The 12,999-nt window shown below is 38.3% G+C and overlaps 1 protein-coding gene across 3 annotated transcripts in view; it reads left to right on the forward strand.

Annotated features, from left to right (window-relative positions):
• Positions 1-12,999, forward strand: part of GLIS3 (GLIS family zinc finger 3) — a 173,689-nt gene that overhangs the window by 133,107 nt on the left and 27,583 nt on the right. For 2 of the 3 annotated variants that reach the window (XM_074932333.1, XM_074932331.1), the window contains exon 6: positions 10,132-10,273. In XM_074932333.1, coding sequence (XP_074788434.1) covers positions 10,132-10,273 — 142 coding nt within the window. Of the gene's footprint in view, positions 1-10,131; positions 10,301-12,999 lie in introns of all 3 variants that reach the window. The other variant, XM_074932330.1, reaches the window with a different exon arrangement.

The following is a 12,999-nucleotide window of genomic DNA, read 5'->3' on the forward strand; positions in this document are numbered from 1 at the left end:
CGATGTGCACTCTGGTGGAACGCATGAGGCGTGCCTCGCAAGGAAGCTCCACCGTGAGGGATATGTTTTGCCAGCGGTGCATATAGAGCTCTGCTCTCCAGGGAGGAAGAAACAGCAAAAGCCCCACTATGGTTTTCATGGTGCTCTAGTAGCTGTGGCAGTTGTTATAACCAGGAGATGGTTGGTTCACTCTCACGTTAACATTTGCTACTTCACATCATGATTCCTTCTTGCACTTGGTTTCTGCACTGAACTTGTTCTCCTGTATGCTTCAGCAGTGTGGTGTGTTGAAAAGTGCACCAGAAGGAATACATGCTGTCACCCTCATTACATTTACACATGTGCCAAAATATGTCCAAATTGTCTCAAAACTCTATAAACAACTGTCAATGCATGCCCATAGCAGTTTGTATTCTTCAGGTTCACTTTTAGTAGCAAATATCCTTCTCTCCATTTGTGTGTCTTCACTTCCCTGCCACAGCATATCCATGAAGGTGAGCTTGAGAGAGCAGGAACCCTTCTTTCTTTAGGGGCCTGACTGACAGAGTCCCCTGGGAGGCAGTCCTGAAGGGCAAAGGAGTCCAGGAAGGCCAAACATTCTTCAAGAATGTAATCTTAGAGATGCAGGAGGGGGCTATCCCCATGTGCTGAAAGACAAGCCAGCAGGAGAGAACACTGACCTGGCTAAGCAGAAAGCTTGGCTGGAGCTCAGGGGAAAAAAAAAAAAAAAAAATTTGGAAGAAGGGGCAGGAAACTCAGGATGACTACAAGGATGTCATGAGATTATGCCAGGGAGAAAATCAGTAGGGCCAAACCCAGACAGAACTTAATTTGGCTGCTGCAGTAAAAGACAAAAAAACATTTCTCTAAATACATTAGCAACAAAAGGAGCGTTAAGAGGAATCTCCACCCTTTGTTGGATGTGGGGGAAAACATAGTGACAAAAGATGAGGAAAAGGCTGATGTACTTAATGCCTTCTTTGCCTCAGTCTTTAACAATGAGACCAGTTGTTTTCAGGGTACCCAGGCCCTGAGCTGAAAGTCAGAGACAAGGAGCAGAATGAAGACCCCATAATCCAAGGGAAAATGGTTAGGAACCTGCTACATCACTTATACACACACAAGTCTATGGGGCTGGATGAGATCCACCCAAGGATACAGAGGGAGCTAGCAGAATTGCTCACCATGCCACTTTCCATCATTTATGAGCAGTGCTGGCTAAGCAGGGAGGTCCCACTTGACTGGGAGTTAGCAAATGTGACGTCCATCTACAAGAATGACCAGAAGAAGGATCCAGAGAACTACAGGTCTGTCAGTCTGACCTCGGTGCCAGGGAAGCTGGCGGAGCAGACCATCTTGATGCCATCGTACAGCACATACAGGACAAGCAGGTGGTCAGGCCCAGTCAGCATGGGTTTATGAAAGGCAGCTCCTTCATGACTAACCTGATCTCCTCCTATGACAAAGTGATGCAGTTAGTGGATGAGGGAAAGGCTGTGTATGTTTACCTGGAGTTTAGAAAAGCATTTGACACTATTTTCCACAGCATTCTTCTGGAGAAGCTGGCTGGTTATGGTCTGGATGGGTGTACTCTTTGCTATGTGAAAAACTAGCTGCATGGCCAGGCCCAAAGAGTTGCGATGAATGGAGTTAAATCCAGCCGGCACTCAGTCACAAGCGGTGTTCCCCAGGGTTTAGTACTGGGGCCAGTTCTGATTAATGTCATTATCAATGATCTGGATGAGGGGATCAAGTGCACCCTCAGTAAATCTGAAGATGACACCAAGTTGGGTGGGAGTGTTGGTCTGCTTAAGGGTAGGAAGGCTCTACAGAAGGACCTGGACAGACTGGTCAATGGGTCAAGGCCAACTGTGTGAGATTCAATAAGGCTGAGTGCTGAGTCCTGCACTTGGGTCACAACAACCCCATGCAATGCTACAGGCTTGGGGAAGAGTGGCTGGAGAGCTGCCTTGGTGGAAAAGGACCTGGGGCTGTTGGTCAACCGCCAGCTGATTAAGAGCTGTCAGTGTGCCCAGGTGGCCAAGAAGGCAAATAACATCCTGGTCTGCATCATAAAGAGTGTGTCCAGCAGGTCTGGGGAAGTGATCGTCCCACTGTACTTAGAACTGGTGAGGCCACACCTTGAATACTGTGTTCAGTTTTGGGCCCTTCACTGCAAGGCAGACATTGAGGTGCTGGAGCATGTCCAGAGAAAAGCAACGAAGCTGGTGAAGTGCCTAGAACACAAGTCCTGTGAGGAGCGGCTGAGGGAACTGGGGGTGTTTAGCCTGGAGAAAAGGTGGCTGAGGAGAGACCTTACTGCTCTCTGCAATGACCTGAAAGGAGGTTGTAGTGAGGTGGGTGGCAATCTCTTCTCCCAAGTAACAAGAGATAAGGAAATATAAGAGATAAGGAAATAGCCTCAGGTTGCTCCAGTGGAGGTTTAGGCAGAATATTAGGAAAAATTTCTTCATCGAAAGGGATGTCAAGCATTGGAACAGGCTGCCTGGGTAAGGGGTTATCATCATTGCTGGAGGTATTTAAAAAACGTGTAGATGTGGCACTTAGGGACATAGTTCAGTGGTGGACTTGGCAGTACTAAGTTTACAACTGGACTCAATCTTAAAGGTCTTTTCCAACCTAAATGATTCTATGATTCTATAATTCTCATTACCCAGTTGTACTTCAGTCTGGGGTTTAAATGTGCTATCCTGTCCATGATGCTACTTAAACATCATCAGTATTTGAGCAAGACTGAAGCTGTGTAAAAGATGCCTAAGATGTTGAAGTTAATAGCCCTGATAGCAGCCCAAACACCCTTCAAGTCTTTAAGACTGTCCTCATTGAGTTTCCCTGTTCCAGGCTGGGGCCTTCTCTGCATCCATCATTGTCACGCAGATTTCACACTGCTGGGGATGGGTATTGGCAGCTGGGCTGCATTGGCAAGTACTGATTTTGGGGTCCTCAGTACTACTTCTGAAGCAATGATATACTGGCTTCACTGGCAGTCTCTGTATAACGAGGACCTTCATCTGCCCATTTGTTTCCTCCCCATAGTGCTCAGCTCTGACCCATCTGCTGATAGAGTTGTTTGTGAGACTGTACTGTAAGCTGTATTAGGGCTTTCATAACTAAAAACCCAACGAGAAACAGAAATACAATAAATGGGAGGATGTAGGAGCTCTGAAAGCTAGCAGTGCCAGTGCAGCCAGCACATCACAACACATCATTATCTAGCCAGGAAACACACTAAATTGGAAACTCACAGTGGATGAAACTGTATGGGGATGTCCTAAGGAGTCTTTGCTAGAGTAAAAACAGTATGCCTGAAGGCTAGTAATTTGGATCTCTTACTAGTAAACTGCCAATTTTTTTCCATTTCTAGTCTTAGGCTCTAATCAAGGTATTAATTCTGAACAGATGAGTTTTTCCTTGTAGGAACTGGTACACGCGTGAACTTAAATTCCAGTGGAGATTAACGCAAAATCAAATATTTAAAGTGAAAGGCAGTGTTATATAAAGGATACTTCAGAGTTTGGAAAAAGAATGTGAAATCTAAAAATCTTTGTTTCTGTATACTAACAATTGTTCATGTTATCTACAGATTGTCATGGCAATTTTTGGTAACCTGTGACAGGGAAAAAATATGTCTGTAGTAAATGAAGGACCAGGTGGACAAGTACTTGTTTGTTTTCCACATTTTTCCACTCAGGAAGTGAAAATTTGCCAAACAGATATATTTTCATAAAGGGAAAGCAAATCATTCTGCAGTACAAGTGGTTTCTTTGTCAGGCTGCATTTACCTGGAAAAGCTGATGTTTAGCGATATCATATACTAGCTATATCTCCAAAGCAGTCTGGCACAAAAGAGTGATTTTTTTCCTGCTTTTTGAATGGCACAGCTCAGCTCTTAGATTGCTGTTCAGACAAAAAAGCCTCTCCAAACCTCTTAGAACAGCAAGAAAAAGAGGAGGAATAGGAAGGGTCATAGGTATAATGTAGGTAGCATTTTTTGTAAGTTGCATGTTTTCAGATTCGATAGAATCTGATATGGGACAGGGAGAGAGGTAATGTGTGTGTGTGTGTGTGCATGCATGCATATGCATCCGTATGGTGCTTTTCAGCTCTGACTAGAGTGAGAAAGAAATGAAAGCAAAATTTGTGAAAATGTGGACTTCTCCAAGACAGTGGGTGTCACAACAAGGAGCATTCACAGGAGTCTTCTATATTAAAACAGATTACTTCCAAATATGTAGAGCAAAATAATAATCAGTTTTCAACAGAACTATGACTGCAGAAGCTTTTTGTTTATTTCAGGAAGTGGCCACTTACAATACATCTTACTCAAACTATACCTCCATTTTTTCAAGTAAGATTTTCTGTTTGACTTTGAATAAAAAGTTTCCTTTCAGAACTGTCTCAGCTGCAATTTTTTCCTCTTCAAATGGTGTTTGCGGTGTTCTCTATAATTTTAATGAGGCAATAACCTGAACTATTCCTCGTATTAGATACTACAGATCAAAAGAAAACTCTCTGTTCTATGTATAAAAAAGCCAGGATTGATTTCACTGTTATTAGTCTTAATGTAACAGTGTTTTCCTCTTGTAGTATAGCTTCAAAATCAGAATTTCTTCTTGACATGAAATTTGCTGGTTAGCTGATTGTGTGTGTTCTAAGTCCTTTTGATTTTTAATGCAAGAGGCTGAAAAACATTTTGGGTATGTTTTCCTGATTTACACTAGGTCACAAAGATGGAAGCTATTTTTGTATTTGAACTCAAAAGTTTGTAATTAAACACTGAGAGGAGCAAAAGTAACTATTTTTTCTATAGAACCTAACATCCCTACTGTGCAGATAGGCTAGCTAGTGTAACTTGATTTTTATTGTGTTTTCCTGGCCAAACATTTAATTGAAACAGAATGTAAGAGCAGATGAAAATAGCATGCACACATATCTGATAGCTGTGGTAGACAATTGGAAGAACAATGAATGCTATGGCTCTCTAAAAATCCTTCCCAGATGACTCACTAGAAATAAAGGTTATTGAGGAATCCCATCTGTCTGCATTGCTTCTTTGTCCCAAGATGTCTGTAGCCTCCAGAGGCAAGAATTAGAACACTTAGCAAGCATAAACTTTTAGCAAGGGTATACTTTTATTGTCTGTTTTCAGAAATGTCTAATACTGTGCAGGAAAGCACTGGAGCCTGATGCTGATCTGCATGAGTAACGGGATGATCTAGTAAGCAAACCTATTATATGAGTAAGCACTCACATAGCATGGATTCATACTGAACTTGTAGTTTTCTAGTGGTCATATGTGTGTACTGTCAATGTCATAATGCTAACAAGACATAGTTTAACTGTACAAGCAAATATTAAATTCTGTCTACTCCTTAAGAAAAACTAGTACAACATGTAGCTCTATGTAGACAGGTCATGCTTCCCTCTCCCTGTGCCAACTTAATTTACAGACAGTAAATTCATGATTCGAAGACTACTGGCTTACTCTCTTCTTGACAAATGGCACTTAGTAAACTATTCACAGACTATGTGAATAACAGAAACTCCTCCTTAGCTTTATAATGAAAACAAAACCACATTTATAAGGCTGCTACAGTTAGTGTAAAACAATTCCTCTCAATGATATATAGCAGTATTTAGGGTTTTTTTGAAGGCTTTATACATGGCAGACACAGATCTAACCTACATCAAAATAAACAGACTATAACCGATGTCACCCTTGCATATAGAAATACCCTACTAGGTGTACAGCATACATACAGTCCATTAAGCCTGCTTTCATGTAAGCAAGATTTAAAATGCTGTAATTTGTTGACATAACTGACATGTTTGAATGACTGGATGAGTCTGGACTGTGCTGAAGAATTACTAGAGTTAATCTGAGTACATGCAGACAGGTGTTGAAGTTACTGAGATCCTATTTTATGTGGTTTGGAAACAAACTGATACTGTTTGAAACATCCTAAACTACTTCTCCTCTGACTAGGTGCATTCATAAACACACATTTCTTACGTTTTCCTTGATGGTACATGATTTCTTTTGAACAGGAATAATGCTGAAGAAACTAGCCAGGTTGTACAAAAAACATGTAGATTTCAGATAAAGGACACACTAGTCATATAGAGAACTATAAAACAAATGATCTTTTAAGGAGACATTTTCTCTGGAATTATGTCATGCATCATATCAACAACACTTCTTGTACTCAAATATAATAAAATTGAGAATTGAAGAATGTGGCATCTTACTCCCTTCTAATTACTTCTGCTTGTATCATTTAATCTTGGGTAATTATTTAATCATCTCTAAAATGTACAGGAGTAGAATTTCCATCCATTGTTCTGAAAGCTGATAAACATTAGTTGGTTGTTACAGAAGTAGAACAATTGTAAATCATGACTGACAGTGATTTGTTTTGTGTATTAGAAAAAAATGTCTCATTTTGATAATGGGAATGTCTCAAATTTCCAAATACAAAACTCCACGAGTCTACCGTACAACTGAGCTATTAAAATTGAAAATCTATTATTTAAAACAAATATGTCATACAGGCAAGTTATAAGTGAGCTGAGCAATTGATTGTTAACTTGCACCTTGGTCAGCCGTAAATTTGGGCCACGTTAGAGAACACAGAGAATGTCTGTGCTCAGCATGGCAAAACTGTTAGTTACTGATTTCATCATTCAACAAGGTAACTTTCTAACCTTCTAGTTCTCAAAAACAGATTGGCAAGTTTTCAGTCCCAGTGTGATTGCACTGGTACTCAGCTGAGTGATCACAGTGAAAGCAAGGTGATGATGGGGGAAGCAAGGTATTGCAGCCGGGATGCTGGCAGGTTTGTACTGGCATGTGATTTATACAGAAGCCAAAGAGAGTCAACTGTCTTCTACAGCTGGTTGATAAGTCTACAGTCTAAGTTGGAAAAGAAATGTATTTTATTTAGAGCAAAGCAAGAAACAAACTGCAGCAGTTAGATCTGGTCAATTATTATTTCTCATTTATAGCTTTTTTAACAAGATAAAATTTAATTAATGCAATGCATTGTTATTTTATTTGCTTGTTTTTAACATCATCTGTCTTTTCATTGTCTGTTCTGTGTTTCTTCACATACTAAAGAAAAATCATAACTCTGTTCTTGGCAAAATGTAAAATATTGGTTTCAGATAAAACTTTTTATTTAAAGTTTTCTGTAAAATATGCAAAAATATTTCACTGATATAGAGTGGTTTTTTACCCTGAATGTCTTTACAGGAAAAAACAATCCCTTGATCAGCCATATTTGAACGAGAGTCTGTTTTTTACAGTCTATCTTTTTCCAAAAAGGCCACAGCTAATGCCAGCCCTGTTAATGGTACAGAGGAAAGATCTGGAAAAACATTGCATAGAGGATGAGCTTTAGATGACAGAGGGAGGAGGACGCAGCAACCAAAGCTTAGTTACTGTCTCTCTCAAGAGAAAACAGTAATGGTGGGGAAAGGAATTTTTCAGTTGTGTCTAGTTTGGGAAGCAACTGTGATTTAATGGGTAGTTCTGCTAAAGAAAGCTTACCCATTTCTGCTCCTGATCTGCTAAGGAGTAGATAAGAGGTCCTCTACCACTTGCTTCCTACTTTTTCCAATGGTGCAACAGTAATTATTCTTAAAGAGCAACTTGCATACATATCCTGCAGTAAAGGAAAGTTATTCCCAGCACCTATTATCTGGGGAGGTTTTATAGAAGGCCTACAGTAGTACTTTTAGTGTTAATTTGAATTAGCAGTGTGTGTCTGCAGTTGCACAAATCAGTGTAATACCCACTTCTTGTTCAGGAAATTTCATTATATGCATGTTAAATACATATATTGTCACTCTAAAATTATTTTAATATACATGTATGCAGATGTGTATGTAAGTTTATAAAATCTGTGTTTCTAGCCCTTGTAGTTGTAAATATGAATCAATAATAACCAATGCATGGATTAAGAGCTATCTTCAGAAATCAGATCACAGCTGTCTCCAGGTGTTTGTTTCACTGATTTTAGTTTTCTGTTGTTGATCCTGGGTTTTGTTTGTTTTTATAAACATGGACTATTGAGCAAGCCAGAAAATTCAGGTCAGCAGAGGTTGTCATGATAGATTTGTTCTCAGTATCAAAGGATTTTCAAATGCAAAACAAACCTCCTGGACAGTGGAAAATACAAAAGTGGGTAAAATAGGCTGTTGCTGCTATTTAATACTTGTAACTAATGTGTTAATACTTAGTTCTCATTTCCTTTTTCTGCTCACTGTTTCATCCATATGGGTGCTATCTGATCACAGAAAATTAATCAGTTTCTTACAAAAAAATTGCACAAGCAACTTTAGACAGGCAACCTCTGAAAATTTGTATTCTGTGTGATAGAATCCTGATTTTTTTTATAGAAGTCAGATTTTTTAGTCTTTGTTTTCATATTAGATTCCATAGAAATTTAAGTGGCATAATGCTCATTAATAGTGTAACTGATAAGAATTTGAATCTGGATCTATCTCTCATTTGATTTCACATGCACTTAATTTCATGAAAAAGCAATGTTACTAGTGATAACAGTAAAAACAGAATAATTAGTGGATAATAACAGACAACTATACATGCTACACCAGAAGAAACATTTGTACTTATAACAGATTGTAAATACGAATAATAAATAAAAAGCATTTGTCAGGGTATTTCTCCCTTTAACCCTTTCTCCCTTTTCTCCCTCTTTATGTTCCCTCCCTCCCCTTACAATTCTAGAATAATAAATTCTAGAAATTAAAAAAAAAAAAAGGTCACAAAGGTAGTCTACCTTCAGGCTTAATAATAACTGACTAAATTTTTAAGAGAACAAATAATCTACAGCATGCACAGTCTGTGCATAGGTATCATAGGCTGCATATTATCTTATTACAGCCACCCTACTTCACATGCTTATCATGTGTAAGACCAACTCTCCACTCTGTTGCAACAGTTTTATATTAACACATATCATCAGAAGTCATCTGAATGATTATCAGCATATTGTGGCACAGTAATGGGTCTTTCTAGACTTGCATTAAGAATCATTCACTCTTACCCTTTTTTCTTCATTTCTGAGTATAGGATGAACAGGAATTTCCCTTGTTGTTGCTCTTCCTCCCCTTAGGAGTTTGTTAGAGGTGCTAGGTTATGGTGTAGTTACTGTTACCTGCTCTAGTTACTGTTACCATGCGGCATGAACTATCTCTTCATCGTAATGGCTGACAGGTCAGGATATTTTTTGCATCACAGCCACTGCAGTGGTCCACGTGCATATAAGCACAGACCTTCATTTTTCATGCTTTTAAATGAACACACCAGACTGTGAGCCAAGGTGGCTGTAAGGAACAAATACATTTTTGTTATATATAACAGTAACATCTGGCAGGGGTTTGGGACAGGCATCAGTTTCAGCAGCTTGCAGCAGCATCCATCTCAGGTGTGCAGTTTTGCATTACATCTAGGACAGCCTTGTGTCATGGTGCTGCAGTAGGCTTTCTCCCATTTCCTCATTTTGGTTTTGGGATTATTTTTATTCCATTGTCACTTTAGCAATGTGATCTTGAGACAATTTAGTCCCTATAAAGTTGTACCACTTCCATCCTGAATGATACCACTCCTGGCTGCTTGCTCCCAGTCCCTTGTTTCCACTTTTGCTTTTCTGGTCCTTCAGTGAGCCAGTTAAGGCCACTAAAGCAGCAGGAAAATGTCTGCTGATAAAAGAGATATCAGACTTTTGATAAATCTCCATTATCCATGAATCAGGGTACTCTGCTCTCTTTTGCAGTGTATGACAAGAAAACATACTCAAGTCCATCTGTCCAAGGTCCTATTGGTACAAGTAGCCCTTGTTCTGAGTACAGTCTTGTTAAGCATCTGGGAGAGTTTTTTCCCTCAGATTCAAAAAATGCCTGCTGTAATGGAAGGATGTTAACCAGGATTTAAAAGAGAAGATTTCTGCTTGTGCTCCATTTCTTTCTCTAACCACTCAACATTTCTTCATTACAACTTTCCGTGTCTAAGGATTTTTGTGATTTATTTCCTTTTTTTTGGTCCATGTTATAATATTTTCTCCTTTTTTATCTCTTCTGTTTCAGTTGCGATCAAGCTCAGAGATTGACCAGGACATCCTGAACGACTGCCTTGCATTCCAGCCTCTCCAGGCAGCCCCGTCACCACATGATGCTGCAGATAATACCATGGGACACTCCCCAGGGCCTGCTCATGATATTCACCCAGGTATAGAAAAAGATAGATCAACAGCCTGCTATATTGTTGCTCACTAATGATTATGGATGATTTTGCAGTGTAGGATGTACTCTGAAATCCATATCTATCTCATGATAAGGATAGAATCTGTAAAGTAATATGAAAAGATAGATTTTGAACAGATTTTTACATGTATTTTATCCATGAAAAGACCTGCTGCAACAAAGAGCAGGTTTTATGTTCTGTAGGCATTTGACTTCTGCTAGCAATTCTGCTATTCCTTGCAGACATTGTGAATTCACTGAGCTTCCTTTAAAATCAAAGGAGTATTTTTCCTCTTCCTTAGGCATGGATTACATATCAGTTTTCCAACAGATCTACATTAATGAACTTAAATGCTGCTTTATGAGCTCTCATACTATGAGTACAAATACGCCAATAAACACATTTATGCTATAAATATGATCATCCTGTTTTATCATTTCAGTTCAGTATCTGAGATTCTTGTATTAAAGTACTTAATCCATCATACCTGGCTAAATGTACAATTGTTGTTCACATTTCAGCTAACTTTGAAATTTGATAAGTTATTAGTGATAATATATCTCAAAGCTCAAGACAACAATGGGCAGGATGTTAACATTTTTTAGTGCAGTATTTTAGTAGTTGTAAAGACATATGTTTTTAACTTTCAGGCAGAATGCATTACATTCCTAGCAGTTCAACTTATAGTTGAGAACCAGATGTAGGAAGTGAAAGAACTGGCTGAATGTTATGTGCAGTGTTGAAAATGGCATTATATGAAGTGTCCACTTCAGTAAGTAGTTTTATTTTACAGAGAGGCTTGTAAACCTATGAATTCTGTATGTTTTTGTCAGGGCTGTTGTGAGCTACACATTAGTTGGTGATGATGTAGTTTTACATGACAAAAATCAGGAAACATAAAGCTGTGATGGATTGTATCCTAATTTATAAAATAGTTGGTATTACTTGTATGCTGTTAACTTTTAAATGCCTTAGTCTGAGTACAGACTGAGGATGGAATCTGTTATTTGAAAGCTAATGGATATTTCAGATTTTAAAGATCCGATTTTGGCCAAGAAACCTCTAGTGACATAGTGTGGTTTACAGTTGTTTACCTTATATTTGAGAGGGAGTTGGATAGTGAAGAATGTTGAGATTAAAAAAAATATTTACCAGCATTACCCAGTGTAATGCACAAAAACCTGAGAGAGAATAAAAGACTCAGTTTTTCCTTTCAAGTCGTTAGATAGGATGGAAGCTAGGTGGGGACAGTGTGTCAGATGAGCTGAGACCAGGTTTTCAGAAATTGAGGACATTCTCACAGGAGATTGCCACTGGAATATGTTGAGCACTCGGTTCTTTTACTGTCTAGCTTCCAGACTCCCACTGATGGGTCAATCCAAACCTAGGCTGACAGCAGCTTGAACAAACTGCTGACCTAAGACTGTTAAAGTACAGAACCTGGAAACGCAGATATATTGAAATGAAATACAACAATAACATTTTTGAATAAGTATCTGTTACTTAAAGCTAATACTGCCTAAATGTTTTTTTCTTATCTTATGGCCTTTGTGACTTTATAAAAGAAATCTAAACTGAGTATTATCTTAGTAATATAGTGAGTTAATATGACAGATCCTTCGCTTAAAACTAACATAAAATTACATTTACAGGCCTAAAGTCAAGTAAGCACACATACTCTTCTAGGGTTAAGCATACTGATATTTTGTAAAACAGAAATTCGAAGTCTGTTTCTATGGAAGTGTGAAATTTCTCATAGCATCTAGGTTTTAATTTTTACATATACATAGGTTTTTAGGTTTATTCAGTTCGCAGAATGAAGATGTGAGCAATTCATTCATAATAAGAATATATGAATGATGTTTTTTCTACTACGAAATTACATCAACTTACTTTGTATAGTGCAGTGTAGAATCCCTGAGGTTGAAAGAATCATAAATAATGCAACACAGAAAATATTTTTTTTACTATGCTGTTTGGTTAAAACTTGACCATTTCATGTTTAAGAATAAACTAGAATGTGTCATTCATTTATAAATAGGTACTGAATATCACATTCTGCTCTGCTCCAGAGCAAGCAAATGATATTACTAAAGATTGTCAAGTGTATGGGTTTTTTTGAAAGTTGGAAATTAAAAATTTCATCAAGAAAGTTACAGAAGGTGTTGCAATTCTAAGTGTATTTTAAATAATGTCTTACGCGGTACTGTGAAACTTTGACCTAACTACTTTTATGGCTATGATTTAAGATGTGCTTTACTTAAGTAACACTTCCTTGTGTGGGTTGTTGGACTTTTTTTCCAGTGAAATAGTAGTGCATAAAAAGAAAGAATTCATTCCCAAAGGAGTTTAAGATAATGTTAGGACAGTAGGTAGATATTACAGGGAGATAACGAATAAGGGAATGATGCAGGAAGAATGAAAGAATGTTATTAAAGCATTTGTCCCAGTGAGTGAGCTCCTTAACCATTAGGCACAATGGGCATTCTGAGGAAAAAGCCCTGGGAAGTAGTTACAGCCTATTACTGGAAGAAAAAAAAAAAGAAGAATGAGAAGCAAGAGGTGAGATATGAATGGCCATTGCACTGAAAAATTGAGTTGTATTTGATGGATGCAAAATGGAATGGATGCAAAAGAGGACGTTATGCAGGGTGACCAACAATTAAGAGGATCTCTGTTGTCACCTTTCTGGATGTATTTCAATATGGCAT

The sequence above is a fragment of the Athene noctua genome, chromosome Z (genome assembly GCF_965140245.1).
Source record: "Athene noctua chromosome Z, bAthNoc1.hap1.1, whole genome shotgun sequence".
Taxonomy (NCBI): domain Eukaryota; kingdom Metazoa; phylum Chordata; class Aves; order Strigiformes; family Strigidae; genus Athene; species Athene noctua.